At 42.3% G+C, this 18,024-nt stretch overlaps 2 protein-coding genes and 2 non-coding genes across 4 annotated transcripts in view; all 4 read right to left on the reverse strand.

Moving 5' to 3' along the window:
- Window positions 1-18,024, reverse strand: part of LOC118947554 — a 41,332-nt gene that overhangs the window by 14,919 nt on the left and 8,389 nt on the right. The window lies entirely within an intron of this gene.
- On the reverse strand, window positions 1,055-17,674 carry LOC110513518 (nucleolar protein 58). Its single transcript, XM_036972460.1, is given in 14 exon segments — window positions 1,055-1,491; window positions 1,597-1,718; window positions 6,231-6,379; window positions 8,544-8,599; window positions 9,897-10,031; window positions 11,103-11,266; window positions 11,480-11,592; window positions 11,594-11,885; window positions 14,576-14,640; window positions 14,928-15,189; window positions 16,611-16,642; window positions 16,644-16,661; window positions 16,809-16,885; window positions 17,499-17,674. Coding segments are annotated over 14 exon segments (1,584 nt in total). The 5' UTR covers window positions 17,544-17,674; the 3' UTR covers window positions 1,055-1,437.
- LOC118947566 lies at window positions 9,752-9,835 on the reverse strand. The gene has a single exon (XR_005041804.1). It is a non-coding gene; the product is annotated as a small nucleolar RNA SNORD11B (small nucleolar RNA).
- LOC118947570 lies at window positions 11,349-11,426 on the reverse strand. Its single transcript, XR_005041808.1, has one exon. It is a non-coding gene; the product is annotated as a small nucleolar RNA SNORD11B (small nucleolar RNA).

Genomic DNA, 18,024 nt, shown 5'->3' on the forward strand with positions numbered 1-18,024 from the left:
AGCCCTTAACCAACAGTGCAGTTCAATGACAGTAATAAAATATTTACCAAATAAACTGAAGTATAAAATGTAATAAAAGTAACACTAACGAGTCTATACACTATATACTAGGCTATAGTATATATATATAATAATAATAGGCTATAATAGGCTATATACAGGGGGTACCGGTACTGAGTCAGTGTGGAGTCTATATACAGGGGGTACCGGTACCGAGTCAGTGTGGAGTCTATATACAGGGGGTACCGGTACTGAGTCAGTGTGGAGTCTATATACAGGTACTGAGTCAGTGTGGAGTCTATATACAGGTACTGAGTCAGTGTGGAGTCTATATACAGGGGGTACCGGTACTGACTCAGTGTGGAGTCTATATACAGGTACTGAGTCAGTGTGGAGTCTATATACAGGGGGTACCGGTACTGACTCAGTGTGGAGTCTATATACAGGTACTGAGTCAGTGGTGAGTCTATATACAGGTACTGAGTCAGTGTGGGGGGGGGGGGGTACAGGTACTGCGTCAGTGTGCGGGGGGGTACAGGTACTGAGTCAGTGTGCGGGGGGGGGTACAGGTACTGCGTCAGTGTGCGGGGGGGGGTACAGGTACTGAGTCAGTGTGCGGGGGGGTACAGGTACTGAGTCAGTGTGTTGGGGGGGGGGGGGGTACAGGTACTGAGTCAGTGTGGAGTCTATATACAGGTACTGAGTCAGTGTGGAGTCTATATACAGGGGGTACCGGTACTGAGTCAGTGTGGAGTCTATATACAGGTACTGAGTCAGTGTGGAGTCTATATACAGGTACTGAGTCAGTGTGCGGGGGGGTACAGGATAGTTGCGGTAATTTGCACATGTAGGAAGGGGTGAAGTGACTAAATGCGATATGTTAGTTTTGTATTTTGAATAAATGTACACACATTTCTAAACTTGTTTAGCTTTGTCATTTGGGGGGTATCGTGTGTAAATTGAAATCATGTTAGAATAAGGCTGTACCGTAACTAAAGGTGGACAAAGTCAAGGGGTCTGAATCCACCATAGCTGGAATGACAGGAAATACCGCTGACTGAGAAAATGGATTTAATCACTTATGGACAAAGACAGCAGAAAAACCCATCTTTTAAAAAAGTCACATCGTTAAACCAGTGGAGGAAGGAAGTGTTTTAACATGGACATTGATATTGTAGACAGTCTATTGGGTCTTTAGTTGATTAGTAATAATAAGAGCTTACAGTAAACTAAAGGTTCATCTTAAACTCAAATCCACAGGAGGATTTATACACCATCATCAAGTCTCATAACAGATCAGCTGCTGGTCATTCTGAAATAACCTCCGTCTCCAGTTCTCTAGTCTTTAAACGGTCAGGCTGATACACGAGTCACTCTGGCCCTGGTAGATACAACGACAACTAAAAGTCCTAATATAATACAGTTTCTCCAACCAGATTAATCTCCCTCTTCCTCCTTGACCTTTTTCTTCTTTTTCTTCTTCTTTGACGACTGTAAATCACAAGAAATAACAAATTAGTATGTTCGTTCAGGCAGAACGGCTTAGATGAGCAGGAATATATATATTCTGGAGGCATGTCCCCATCAGCTACGTACTTCCTCTGTGGGAGAGACGGTCGCCTCCTCTTCCTTTACGTCCATCGCCTCCTCCTCGGCTTTCTTAGACTTCTTTTTCTTCTTCTTGGGAGTTTCTTCTGCTGCCGTTGAAGCCTCTGGTTCTGAATGAAAACAGAAAACACCGTGAGACAATAGCACTTAACAGACGGCTGAGAACCGGTCTCATGATATCGATTGTGTTATAGAACAGGATGGATGGTGCATTATGGGTTGTGTTATAGAACAGGATGGAAGGTGTATTATGGGTTGTTATAGAACAGGATGGAAGGTGTATTATGGGTTGTGTTATAGAACAGGATGGATGGTGTATTATGGGTTGTGTTATAGAACAGGATGGATGGTGTGTTATGGGTTGTGTTATAGAACAGGATGGATGGTGTGTTATGGGTTGTGTTATAGAACAGGATGGATGGTGTGTTATGGGTTGTGTTATAGAACAGGATGGATGGTGTGTTATGGGTTGTGTTATAGAACAGGATGGATGGTGTATTATGGGTTGTGTAATATAACAGGATGGATGGTGTATTATGGTCTCATGATATGGGTTGTTATATAACAGGATGGATGGTGTATTATGGGTTGTGTTATATAACAGGATGGATGGTGTATTATGGTCTCATGATATGGGTTGTTATATAACAGGATGGACGGTGTATTATGGGTTGTGTTATAGAACAGGATGGATGGTGCATTATGGGTTGTGTTATATAACATGGATGGTGTATTATGGGTTGTGTTATATAACAGGATGGTGTATTATGGGTTGTGTAATAGAACAGGATGGACGGTGTATTATGGTCTCATGTTATGGGTTGTGTCATATAACAAGATGGATGGTGTATTATGGGTTGTGTTATATAACAGGATGGATGGTGCATTATGGGTTGTGTCATATAACAGGATGGATGGTGCATTATGGGTTGTTATATAACAGGATGGATGGTGCATTATGGGTTGTGTCATATAACAGGATGGATGGTGTATTATGGGTTGTGTTATATAACAGGATGGATGGTGTATTATGGGTTGTGTTATATAACAGGATGGTGTATTATGGGTTGTGTTATAGAACAGGATGGACGGTGTATTATGGTCTCATGTTATGGGTTGTGTCATATAACAGGATGGATGGTGTATTATGGGTTGTGTTATATAACAGGATGGATGGTGTATTATGGGTTGTGTTATATAACAGGATGGATGGTGTATTATGGGTTGTGTTATATAACAGGATGGATGGTATATTATGGGTTGTGTTATAGAACAGGATGGATGGTGTATTATGGGTTGTGTTATAGAACAGGATGGATGGTGTATTATGGTCTCATGTTATGGGTTGTTATATAACAGGATGGATGGTGTATTATAGGTTGTGTTATATAACAGGATGGATGGTGTATTATGGGTTGTGTTATAGAACAGGATGGATGGTGTGTTATGGGTTGTGTTATATAACAGGATGGATGGTATATTATGGGTTGTGTTATATAACAGGATGGATGGTGTATTATGGGTTGTGTTATATAACAGGATGGATGGTGTATTATGGGTTGTGTTATATAACAGGATGGATGGTGTATTATGGGTTGTGTTATATAACAGGATGGATGGTGTGTTATGGGTTGTGTTATATAACAGGATGGATGGTATATTATGGGTTGTGTTATATAACAGGATGGATGGTGTATTATGGGTTGTGTTATATAACAGGATGGATGGTGTATTATGGGTTGTGTTATATAACAGGATGGATGGTGTATTATGGGTTGTTATAGAACAGGATGGATGGTGTATTATAGGTTGTGTTATATAACAGGATGGATGGTGTATTATGGGTTGTGTTATATAACAGGATGGATGGTGTATTATGGGTTGTGTTATAGAACAGGATGGATGGTGTATTATGGGTTGTTATATAACATGATGGATGGTGTATTATGGGTTGTGTTATAGAACAGGATGGATGGTGTATTATGGGTTGTTATAGAACAGGATGGATGGTGTATTATAGGTTGTGTTATATAACAGGATGGATGGTGTGTTATGGGTTGTGTTATATAACAGGATGGATGGTATATTATGGGTTGTGTTATATAACAGGATGGATGGTGTGTTATGGGTTGTGTTATATAACAGGATGGATGGTATATTATGGGTTGTGTTATATAACAGGATGGATGGTGTATTATGGTCTCATGTTATGGGTTGTTATATAACAGGATGGATGGTGTATTATAGGTTGTGTTATATAACAGGATGGATGGTGTATTATGGGTTGTGTTATATAACAGGATGGATGGTGTATTATGGGTTGTGTTATAGAACAGGATGGATGGTGTATTATGGGTTGTTATATAACATGATGGATGGTGTATTATGGGTTGTGTTATAGAACAGGATGGATGGTGTATTATGGGTTGTTATAGAACAGGATGGATGGTGTATTATAGGTTGTGTTATATAACAGGATGGATGGTGTGTTATGGGTTGTGTTATATAACAGGATGGATGGTATATTATGGGTTGTGTTATATAACAGGATGGATGGTGTATTATGGGTTGTGTTATATAACAGGATGGATGGTGTATTATGGGTTGTGTTATATAACAGGATGGATGGTGTGTTATGGGTTGTGTTATATAACAGGATGGATGGTATATTATGGGTTGTGTTATATAACAGGATGGATGGTGTATTATGGGTTGTGTTATATAACAGGATGGATGGTGTATTATGGGTTGTGTTATATAACAGGATGGATGGTGTATTATGGGTTGTTATAGAACAGGATGGATGGTGTATTATAGGTTGTGTTATATAACAGGATGGATGGTGTATTATGGGTTGTGTTATATAACAGGATGGATGGTGTATTATGGGTTGTGTTATAGAACAGGATGGATGGTGTATTATGGGTTGTTATATAACATGATGGATGGTGTATTATGGGTTGTGTTATAGAACAGGATGGATGGTGTATTATGGGTTGTTATAGAACAGGATGGATGGTGTATTATAGGTTGTGTTATATAACAGGATGGATGGTGTGTTATGGGTTGTGTTATATAACAGGATGGATGGTATATTATGGGTTGTGTTATATAACAGGATGGATGGTGTGTTATGGGTTGTGTTATATAACAGGATGGATGGTATATTATGGGTTGTGTTATATAACAGGATGGATGGTGTATTATGGTCTCATGTTATGGGTTGTTATATAACAGGATGGATGGTGTATTATAGGTTGTGTTATATAACAGGATGGATGGTGTATTATGGGTTGTGTTATATAACAGGATGGATGGTGTATTATGGGTTGTGTTATAGAACAGGATGGATGGTGTATTATGGGTTGTTATATAACATGATGGATGGTGTATTATGGGTTGTGTTATAGAACAGGATGGATGGTGTATTATGGGTTGTTATAGAACAGGATGGATGGTGTATTATAGGTTGTGTTATATAACAGGATGGATGGTGTGTTATGGGTTGTGTTATATAACAGGATGGATGGTATATTATGGGTTGTGTTATATAACAGGATGGATGGTGTGTTATGGGTTGTGTTATATAACAGGATGGATGGTATATTATGGGTTGTGTTATATAACAGGATGGATGGTGTATTATGGTCTCATGTTATGGGTTGTTATATAACAGGATGGATGGTATATTATGGGTTGTGTTATAGAACAGGATGGATGGTGTATTATGGGTTGTGTTATATAACAGGATGGATAGTATATTATGGGTTGTGTTATATAACAGGATGGATGGTGTATTATGGGTTGTGTTATATAACAGGATGGATGGTGTGTTATGGGTTGTGTTATAGAACAGGATGGATGGTGTATTATGGGTTGTGTTATAGAACAGGATGGATGGTGTATTATGGGTTGTGTTATATAACAGGATGGATGGTATATTATGGGTTGTGTTATATAACAGGATGGATGGTGTATTATGGTCTCATGTTATGGGTTGTTATATAACAGGATGGATGGTGTATTATGGGTTGTGTTATATAACAGGATGGATGGTGTATTATGGGTTGTGTTATATAACAGGATGGATGGTATATTATGGGTTGTGTTATAACAGGATGGATGGTGTATTATGGGTTGTGTTATATAACAGGATGGATGGTATATTATGGGTTGTGTTATAACAGGATGGATGGTGTATTATGGGTTGTGTTATAGAACAGGATGGATGGTGAATTATGGGTTGTGTTATAGAACAGGATGGATGGTGTATTATGGGTTGTGTTATAGAACAGGATGGATGGTGTGTTATGGGTTGTGTTATATAACAGGATGGATGGTATATTATGGGTTGTGTTATATAACAGGATGGATGGTGTATTATGGGTTGTGTTATAGAACAGGATGGATGGTGTATTATGGGTTGTGTTATAGAACAGGATGGATGGTGTATTATGGGTTGTGTTATAGAACAGGATGGATGGTGTATTAAGGGTTGTGTTATATAACAGGATGGATGGTATATTATGGGTTGTGTTATATAACAGGATGGATGGTGTATTATGGTCTCATGTTATGGGTTGTTATACAACAGGATTATGGCTAAGAGTTACTCAACTGACCTTCCACAGGTTCTTTCTTGGGTTTCTTGGTTTTGACTGTCACCGGTGTGGCCACCTCTTCCTCCTCCACCTCCTCAAACTTCCTCTTCTTGGAAACAGAGGGGAGGGTGGAGTCTCCGGAGGGGTCGTACACCTTCACGTCACTACGGAGACATAACAGAACGTTAGTTAACAGCACAGTTGGTAATTAGCCGACGGTCGATTGATTGGTTTAAAGGCTGTTGGTCGACCAAGATGTTTTAGTCGAGCAGTAGCAAGTCAATTTATGGCACACGAGACACCTTTCTGATTCACGACCATCTCAGTGAATTGTTTGCGTTTGATTGTTAGTGTATATCAATTCCCCATTACATGTACCACCAGTACTACATCTACCCTTCATTCCTATCATTTACATTCTACAATGATTGCTTGGTTATGGTAATTTCAGTTAATGCATTCAATATATTAGTCTTTCAGCATTCTCATTGTTGGAGTGGACACATTGTTTGCAGAGTGCACAACCTATGCTACACTTGTGAGAGAAACTGTGTTTGTAGCATTCCATTTACCAGTTAATTTAGTCATTATTTTGTTTGGCAGCGCTCCTGTCAATGTTGAGTAAGAACGCAAACGCATAGAAGTAGACCTATATGCTGCCTAGCCTGAGCGCGAATGTAGGCTTACAAATGTGCCCATCTGATAGTATTTCTGATGGGCTTAACGCACCACTACTAATGACCTGTGGAGCTTCTCAAAGTAATGCGTTGTCACCTCAAAACAGCAAGCAAACATACCGTTTACCATCCATTGAGAATTACAAAAGTTCCTCAATGTATTTGAAAAATATTCCCAGCTCTCTCCCGGGTTTTCTATCACCAGACCAGCTCACCTCAATTACAAGATGGCTAAAGGTTGCAGACCAGCTTACCACAAGAGGGCCCAGGTTTGAGTAGATGGCTGAATCTTTTAACCATACCACGTGGTTAAACTCTTAAGACTATCGATACCGACAGAATAGAACAAGTCTTTGATATTAATTACTAGTCTGCAGCTAGGAATTCGGTATCATTGAACGCAAAAACCAACAGCCAAAATATCTATCCTATAACGACATGAATGAATGTCACTGAACCAGCCATTCTAACCACGACAGAGAGAGAGAGCGGACAAACGCGACAGGCGGCGACGTTACCAGAGAGACGCGACAGACGGCGACGTTACCACAGAGACGCGACAGACGGCGACGTTACCACAGAGACGCGACAGACGGCGACGTTACCACAGAGACGCGACAGAAGGTTAGTTACCAGAGAGACGCGACAGAAGGTTAGTTACCAGAGAGACGCGACAGAAGGTTAGTTACCAGAGAGACGCGACAGAAGGTTAGTTACCAGAGAGACGCGACAGAAGGTTAGTTACCAGAGAGACGCGACAGAAGGTTAGTTACCAGAGAGACGCGACAGAAGGTTAGTTACCAGAGAGACGCGACAGAAGGTTAGTTACCAGAGAGACGCGACAGAAGGTTAGTTACCAGAGAGACGCGACAGAAGGTTAGTTACCAGAGAGACGCGACAGAAGGTTAGTTACCAGAGAGACGCGACAGAAGGTTAGTTACCAGAGAGACGACAGAAGGTTATTTACCAGAGAGACGACAGAAGGTTAGTTACCAGAGAGACGACAGAAGGTTAGTTACCAGAGAGACGCGACAGAAGGTTAGTTACCAGAGAGACGCGACAGAAGGTTAGTTACCAGAGAGACGCGACAGAAGGTTAGTTACCAGAGAGACGCGACAGAAGTTTAGTTACCAGAGAGACGCGACGGAAGGTTAGTTACCAGAGAGACGACAGAAGGTTAGTTACCAGAGAGACGCGACAGAAGGTTAGTTACCAGAGAGACGACAGAAGGTTAGTTACCAGAGAGACGCGGCAGAAGGTTAGTTACCAGAGAGACGCGACAGAAGGTTAGTTACCAGAGAGACGCGACAGAAGGTTAGTTACCAGAGAGACACGACAGAAGGTCAGTTACCAGAGAGACGACAGAAGGTTAGTTATCAGAGAGACACGACAGAAGGTTAGTTACCAGAGAGACGCGACAGAAGGTTAGTTATCAGAGACGCGACAGAAGGTTAGTTATCAGAGACGCGACAGAAGGTTAGTTACCAGAGAGACGCGACAGAAGGTTAGTTACCAGAGAGACGCGACAGAAGGTTAGTTACCAGAGAGACACGACAGAAGGTTAGTTACCAGAGAGACGCGACAGAAGGTTAGTTACCAGAGAGATGACAGAAGGTTAGTTACCCAATACAGTAGTTTCCAGGTGTAACTCACCTCGTGTTGGTATTTGTCAGACTTCGCCATGGCTTTGCCTGTTCCACTGATTCTTCTGATCTGAAGGGATAAACCAGGGTCAGCACAATAGTAGGGGACCGGTAGAGTAGGAGATGAGTAGGGGACTAGCAGAGTAGGGGACTAGCAGAGTAGGGGACTACAGTAGGAGACTAGCAGAGTAGGGGACTAGCAGGATATCACTGTTTAACTTCACTAGGGTAGGGGGCAACATTCGGGAATTTTGGATGAAAAGCGTGCCCAAACTAAACTGCCTGCCTACTCAGTCCCAGAAGCTAGGATAAGCATAGATTTGGATAGAAAACCCTCAAAAGTTTCTAAAGTGGTTCAAATAATGTCTGAGTATAGCAGAACTGATTTGGCAGGCAAAAACATGAGAAATCCACCCAGGAAGTAGATTTGTTTGTTTGTTCTAGTTCTCTATTCAATGCCATTACAGTATCCATTGACTTATGACTCTGTTGCTATGCAGTTCCTATGCCTTCCACGAGATGTCAGCAGTATTTAGAAATGGTTTCAGGTTTGTTATTCTGAAAAATGCAGGAGTAAGAGCAGTCTGAATGACTGGACCCTACAGTGTCAGAGCTTTTCCGTGCTCAATCCCGAGAACGTGCCTTTCTTGTTTACCTTTTATATTGACAACGTTATTGTCCGGTTGAAATATTATCGATTATTTAGGCTAAAAACAACCTGAGGATTGAATATAAAACATCGTTTGACATGTTTCTATGAATGGGGATATTTTGTCTGCCTGTTGTAACTGTTTGAGCTGTGGATTACTGAAGAAAACAAAACGGAGGTTTTGGATATAGAGACTATCGAACAAAAGGAACATTTATTGAATAAATGAAAGTCTTAGTGAAACCATATGAAGATCAAAGGTAAGGGATTCATTTTCTCTCTATTTCTGACCTGTGTAACTGCTTGGCTGGTTACCGTTCTGTAATGATTTGTCTGCTGGGCGATGTTCTCAAATAATCACATTGGTATGCTTTCGCCGTAAAGACTCTTTGAAATCTGACACCGTGGTTGGATTCACAAGAAGTTCATATTTAAAACTATGTATAACACTTGTATGTTTTCAGATTTTTTAAATAATGATTATTTCTGTTTTTGAATTTGGCACTCTGCAATTTCCCTGGATGTTGGCCAGGTGGGACGCTAGCGTCCAACGTACACCAGCGAGGTTATTAATGCAAGCTCAGATGAGGTAGTGACTGAAAAGCATCAGGTAGTTTCAGGACTGTTGACATTAGTCATCATCATCACTGCTTGGCATCTCATGTGGGCTGGTTGTTTTGGGCCTCTAGCAGTAAGGGGCAGAGAGAGAGCTACTTACTCCCTTCTCCTCTAGGTGGCGTAGTCTGGCCTCCAGCTTGGCACGGTTCTCAACTCCCATCTCAGCATTTGTGTCCTCTCCCAGGGCATCGTAGCGGATCGCCAGAGATGCTTTGGCTGCCAGCATCCTGGAGATCTGAGAGGAGAGAAAGAAGCTCGACTAGAACATGACGGCAGTACTGTAGTGTGGAGAGATATTCTGATTAGAACTAGATTACACCTGGAACATGACAGCAGTACTGTAGTGTGGAGAGACATTCTGATTAGAACTAGATCACACCTGGAACATGACAGCAGTACTGTAGTGTGGAGAGACATTCTGATTAGAACTAGATCACACCTGGAACATGACAACAGTACTGTAGTGTGGAGAGACATTCTGATTAGAACTAGATCACACCTGGAACATGACAACAGTACTGTAGTGTGGAGAGACATTCTGATTAGAACTAGATCACACCTGGAACATGACAACAGTACTGTAGTGTGGAGAGACATTCTGAAAAACAGCTTCTATCTCAAGGCCATCAGACTGTTAAACAGCCACCACTAACACTGAGTGGCTGCTGCCAACACACTGACACTGACTCAACTCCAGCCACTTTAATAATGGGAATTGATGGGAAATGTAAATATATCACTAGCCACTTTAAACAATGCTACCTTATATAAATGTTACTTACCCTACATTATTCATCTCATTAGCATACGTATATACTGTACTCTATATCATCGACGGTATCCTTATGTAATACATGTATCACTAGCCACTTTATACTATGCCACTTTGTTTACATACTCATCTCATTTGTACATACTGCACTCGATACCATCTACTGTATCTTGCCTATGCTGCTCTGTACCATCACTCATTCATATTTCCTTATGTACATATTCTTTATCCCCTTACACTGTGTACAAGACAGTAGTTTTGGAATTGTTAGTTAGATTACTTGTTATTACTGCATTGTCGGAACTAGAAGCACAACCATTTCGCTACACTCGCATTAACATCTGCTAACCATGTGTATGTGACAAATAAAATTTGATTTGATTTGATTAGAACTAGATTACACCTGGAACATGACAGCAGTACTGTAGTGTGGAGAGATTCTGATTAGAACTAGATCACACCTGGAACATGACAGCAGTACTGTAGTGTGGATAGACATTCTACTTCTAGTGATGGCTGGAACAAAAGCCTCACCTTGCCCTTGTTCTTGGCCGAGGTCTGTCCCACCAGAGAGGCGTGGTAGATGAGACCATATTTGGGCGTGTCTCTGCGCGTCTTCAGGGCTCTGAACAGGGCCTTCTCTGCTCCCAGGATCTGGACTGTGGAGGCCGGGTGCTTGGCCAGGTTCAACAGGGACCCTGTCAGAGAGAACCAGAGCATTTAGGAGCAGTTTGGGCGTTTCCAGCTGCCTACTACAGGTGTCCAGGTAAAAGGTTTTAATTCAAGCTCAGATGAGGTAGTGACTGAAAAGCATCAGGTTTCAGGATTGTGACATAGTCATCATAATCACTGCTTGTTTTGTGTTGTGAATGATTCCTGCTGGTGTGATTGGCCGTTAGATCATGACTCACCAGCATGTGAGATGAGCCGTGCCCCTACCAGTTCCCCCACCATGACAGTCAGGTTGGGAGCGATAGCCATCATCCTGTTCTTCAGATAGTCGTACAGTTGGGTGCGGTACTCTAATCTCTATCACCTGGTCACACAGGTGCATGATGTTGCCGATGTCCTCCTCTGACACCTCCGTTCCCATGGAGATCTCTGCAGCCAGTTTGACCTCTGCCTCCACCTCCTCGGGGAGATGCTCAGACAGGTCGGTGGTTGCCACGTTGGTACGAGCGCCTATCTTCCGGACACTCTTGCAGTAGGCCAGGTTGTCAGTGATGATCTTCCCCACCTCAGGGAAGTGCCAGCCGTACCACTCCCTACAGCGCATGATGTAGTTGTTGAGCTCCTTGTCCAGGTCATCCAGCAGAGCTGCACAGATCAAAACACTAGTTACCCCTGTTACTGAGCTACAGCCCATAATACTAGCTACACCTGTTACTGAGCTACAGCCCATAATACTAGTTACACCTGTTACTGAGCTACAGCCCATAATACTAGTTACACCTGTTACTGAGCTATAGCCCATAATACTAGTTACACCTGTTACTGAGCTACAGCCCATGATACTAGTTACACCTGTTACTGAGCTAGACCATAATACTAGTCACGCCTGTTACTGAGCTACAGATCAAAACACTAGTTACCCCTGCTACAGACCATAATACTAGTTACACCTGTTACTGAGCTACAGATCAAAACACTAGTTACCCCTGTTACTGAGCTACAGCCCATAATACTAGCTACACCTGTTACTGAGCTACAGCCCATAATACTAGTTACCCCTGTTACTGAGCTACAGACCATAACACTAGTTACCTGTTACTGAGCTACAGCCCATAATACTAGTTACCCCTGCTACAGACCATAATACTAGTTACCCCTGCTACAGCCCATAACACTAGTTACCCCTGCTACAGACCATAACACTAGTTACCCCTGCTACAGCCCATAATACTAGTTACCCCTGTTACTGAGCTACAGCCCATAATACTAGTTACCCCTGCTACAGACCATAATACTAGTTACCCCTGCTCCAGCCCATAACACTAGTTACCCCTGCTACAGACCATAACACTAGTTACCCCTGCTACAGCCCATAATACTAGTTACCCCTGTTACTGAGCTACAGACCATAATACTAGTTACACCTGTTACTGAGCTACAGACCATAAAACTAGCTACACCTGTTACTGAGCTACAGCCCATAAAACTAGTTACACCTGTTACTGAGCTACAGCCCATAATACTAGCTACACCTGTTACTGAGCTACAGCCCATAATACTAGTTACACCTGTTACTGAGCTACAGACCATAAAACTAGTTACACCTGTTACTGAGCTACAGCCCATAATACTAGTTACACCTGTTACTGAGCTATAGACCATAACACTAGTTACCCCTGCTACAGCCCATAATACTAGTTACACCTGTTACTGAGCTACAGCCCATAATACTAGTTACACCTGTTACTGAGCTACAGACCATAATACTAGTTACACCTGTTACTGAGCTACAGACCATAATACTAGTTACCCCTGTTACTGAGCTACAGACCATAATACTAGTTACCCCTGTTACTGAGCTACAGACCATAACACTAGTTACCCCTGCTACAGACCATAATACTAGTTACCCCTGTTACTGAGCTACAGACCATAATACTAGTTACCCCTGTTACTGAGCTACAGCCCATAATACTAGTTACACCTGTTACTGAGCTACAGACCATAACACTAGTTACCCCTGCTACAGACCATAACACTAGTTACCCCTGTTACTGAGCTACAGCCCATAACACTAGTTACCCCTGCTACAGACCATAACACTAGTTACCCCTGCTACAGACCATAACACTAGTTACCCCTGCTACAGCCCATAATACTAGTTACCCCTGCTACTGAGCTACAGCCCATAATACTAGTTACCCCTGTTACTGAGCTACAGCCCATAATACTAGTTACACCTGTTACTGAGCTAGAGACCATAATACTAGTTACCCCTGCTACAGACCATAATACTAGTTACCCCTGTTACTGAGCTACAGACCATAATACTAGTTACCCCTGCTACAGACCATAATACTAGTTACCCCTGCTACAGACCATAATACTAGTTACACCTGTTACTGGGCTACAGCCCATAATACTAGTTACCCCGGTTACTGAGCTACAGACCATAATACTAGTTACCCCTGTTACTGAGCTACAGACCATAACACTAGTTACCCCGGTTACCGAGCTAGACCATAATACTAGTCACGCCTGTCTACAGACCATAATACTAGTCACGCCTGTCTACAGACCATAATACTAGTCACACCTGTCTACAGACCATAATACTAGTCACACCTGTCTACAGACCACAATACTAGTCACACCTGTCTACAGACCACAATACTAGTCACACCTGTCTACAGACCATAATATTAGTCACACCTGTCTACAGGCATAATACTAGTCACACCTGTCTACAGACCATAATACTAGTCACACCTGTCTACAGACCATAATACTAGTCACACCTGTCTACAGACCATAATACTAGTCACGCCTGTCTACAGACCATAATACTAGTTACGCCTGTCTACAGATAATCAAGTGTTATGTGTTTCATTTGTCTGTATAAAAGTATCCTTGTTTTATATTGTCCCTTTACATGGACAGAGTAAGACAGGGATGAGCAACAGGCTTCCACTGGCCCACCTCCTGTAGGCCCGCGGACCCACATCCCTCTACTGGGGAGAGAACTCACGTCATTGGCCTGTCAGCATTTTACTGTGTTATTGTTAAGTTAACCGCTCGACTAATTTACCAATCACAGTAGTCGAATTACCGACCAGGGCCCATTGATCAGTCATCTTAAACTGCACTAATGTGCCTACAGTCTATAGCAGAATTGTAGGAAATGAACGCTAAAAGTTCAATTCTCTTCACTGTCACGCGAGGGGGCCGCTAAAATGTTTTGCTTGCAAGGTGGGGGGGTGGGAATGATGTGAGATGTGTTGCGGCCCCCACCCCCATCAAAGATGCCCATCCCTGGTCTAAGAGGAGGTACTTACAGATAGCTTGAACGATCATGGTATCCACTTTGTCAGGGCTGAACTTCAGCTTGTAGCGGGACAAACTGAGGAAACAGAAACAGGTCAGGATCTGCCATAGCAGCCTTTCAGTTCTTCTATGAATACGACAGAGGGAGGTGCTGCCTCAGGGGTAGTGACGAATGCTGAGGAAATCCACACGAGGTTTCAGACAGCATGATATAATCATCGGCAACACACACTACATATTGATGTGAGTAAATTATAAAGGCTTGTAATGTTTGTAATGTCTTTTGTTATAAGACTAGTTGGCGTCATTTAATGGGATCCTAATAAATCCAGAACACCAAGCGTTGTCTGTGTTCCACCCTACCTGTGAGCCAGTCCCAGAGACATGGCGCTGATCTCCCGGGGGGGCAGCCCAGTGATCAGGGACTCCATCTGTGTCCTGATGCCTCTCATCAGCTCTGCCACCGCAGGGCTGTGGACACAGCTCAGGTTCAACTTCTCCTTGATGACGCCCCCCAGCTTAGCGTCGCTGATGGCCAGCTGTTCATGAGCTTCTTTAGCCACCACTTTCTTCAGGACCTTCTTCAGACTCTTCCCCATCTTCCCTTCCGTCATGGCCGTGGCCGCTGGACATAGGAGAGATACGGTTACAACATGAGGACAGGAGAGACGTGTACACGCTACAGCACTCGGGAGTCTAGTTCTGTGAGCTCGTGTGGTCTACCACGTTGCGGCTGAGCCGTTGTTGCTCCTAGACGTCTCCACTTCACAATAACAGCGCTTAGTTAACCGGGACAACTCTAGTAAGGCAGAAATTTGGCAAAATGACTTGTTGGAATGGTGGCATCCTATGACTGTGCCACATTGGAAGTTACTGAGCTCTTCAGTACGGCCATTCTATTGCCAATATAAATATATATTTCACTACCTAAACCAGGTAGGCCAGTTGACAACAAGTTCTCATTTGCAACTGCGACCTGGCCAAGATAAAGCATAGCAATTTGACACATACAGAGTTACACATGGAATATACAAAACAGTCAATAGAAAAAGTATATATACAGTGAGTGCAATGAAGTAAGATAAGGGAGATACGGCAATAAATGGGCCATGGTGGCAAAGCAATTACAATATAGCGATTAAACACTGGAATGGTGGATGTGCAGAAGATGAATGTGCAATTAGAAATACTGGGGTGCAAAGGAGCAAGATAAATAAATAAATACAGTATGGGGATGAGGTAGGTAGATGGGCTGTTTACAGATGGGCTATGTTCAGGTGCAGTGATCTGTGAGCTGCTCTGACGGCAATGTTTGTCTATTGAGATTGCATGGCCGTGTGCTCGATTTGATAAACCTGTCCGCAGCGGATGTGGCTAAAATAGCCGAATCCGCTAATTTGACAGGGTGTCCACATACACTACATATACAAACCACTGTTATAGTTCCAACATTTAGACACAGGACATTAGTAATATGCATTTATTCATAGACTCAACATTGTTAGGGGGTGAGTTCAACAACCGGCTGCTGTCAGTGTTTGTTATGATGGTTAAGGTTAGCTGTGGTCTCAGTGGTAGTGAGGAATACTGCTGAACACCTAAAGGCTTCTGCCAAACAGTTGGGAATAGTTAGTGCTTCAGAAAAAAGCAGCGTGTTTGTTTGGTCTTCGGTCAGGTGTTTGTGCACACTTCAACAATACTCGTTTTCCATGCACATTTTCAAATTCATAAATACTGCACCTAACAGCTTACGTAGATTTAAAATTGTAAAAATAAAAGGGGGAAAGTGATATTTCTTGAGCCATCTTCAATTATTTCTGACTAGTTTGAGGAAGTGTATACTGGCTATGGCTTCTCAAGTTGGACAAACACTACGATTGTCACTTTTCTAATTTTTCAAGCAACGGTCTTTTAATTAAAGGAGTACGCGGACACACTGTTGGTTCACCTAGCTGAAGCATGCAGAAGCCTTGACTGACAGCCCTTGTGCACTAACTGGTAAACTATAGTGAGCAACAACAGGAGAGGTGAAAGTATTCGGTCTACCTGCCAAGGCCTCTGTTGTGTCCTGGAATTTCCCAGTGCTTCAACTTCACTCTGGAAGGAGAAATAGTGGCGACATGTTATTTGTCAACTCCAGAAACATGTTCCTTATGCTGATAATGTGTAATACTACTGTTCATTGACAACGTATTCCCCTCGAATCTAAACACTCCTCTCTCCAGACATGGGGCCAAAACTCACACTTTGTTGGCCTTCTCCGGAGTTTCGAACTCCTTCCATAAACTGTCCACCTCTTGGAGCTTTGACTCATCGAGGACCTGAAACAAAAAAAGGTTTATAGTCCTATCAAGTACACGGGCATACCATACATTAATTGCATTAACTCAACTCGGTTTACATGTGTTGTCATTAAAACCCGTCAGTAATATGGGACAAGAAAGCCAGCACGCGTTCCCTCCAAAGTACCACGCACCAGTTATGCTAACTTGGAAGAGAAGCCTATTTGAAATGTTGGGTAAACATTGGCAACAAATAAAGTATTTAACTTCGAAAATAGAACGGGTTCAAATAGTTGCATAATTACAAAAGCCAAGTCCAAGGTAGCAAAGTATCTGTATATCCAGCAGGTAACTTGCCACATGCAACGTGGTTGCTTAACTGCAGCGTGTTGAATGAGAAGGCCTCGTTGCGGTAAAGGTTTGCATGCGAGAACTACCACGACGACCTAAATAGAGAAGCCATGTGTACTATAAACAATGTTAAACAGGTCTTGACATTGAAATACTTTGTATTTTAATACAATATCTAGCTACTCCAGGAAAACAACGTATTTAGCTAGCTACACCGCGAACCCGGTTCAATTATTGAAAATTGTCATGCACCCATCTAAAATTATTAGAATTTAGAATATAACTTCAGCTAAATACTCACTTTAAATATTGCATAACCAGCAGCGGTTTCAAATAAAACAAGCATCTCTGACGCCTTTTCACCAAGTTTAAACCCGAAACAAACTTATCTCCTAGAAAGCCTTCGCTAATCGCAGTTCCAACTGGAATGTGTTCCACGCGGTGATCTGTGTGCCTCACCCGGAAGCACGTCCTCTCTCTAACATCGCGAGAAGTGGCAGAGTGAACTATTTGGAGACAAACAAATCCGACGGGAACATTTTGGTCGCGAACCGCGTACCCGTATTTTGCAGTTGTTATCGCGCTTATGTTCCGAGCCCCAACAGTGCATGTGCCATACAGTAAAACCTTGCAGTACAAAACGATACACACAAATCACCCCAAAGTAAGACAGGAATTAATCAAATAAAACGTATATATAAAAGTTTACTGTCACACACCAGTTAGTGGTCAGCAATAGTAAGTAGTACGGAGACCCATTTTTTGCGTACAGTTGTTATTTTGATGAATGTATTTGCAATTTTGACGGTACAATATATTTTTTATTC

Source organism: Oncorhynchus mykiss, unplaced genomic scaffold, assembly GCF_013265735.2.
Source record: "Oncorhynchus mykiss isolate Arlee unplaced genomic scaffold, USDA_OmykA_1.1 un_scaffold_164, whole genome shotgun sequence".
NCBI lineage: Eukaryota > Metazoa > Chordata > Actinopteri > Salmoniformes > Salmonidae > Oncorhynchus > Oncorhynchus mykiss.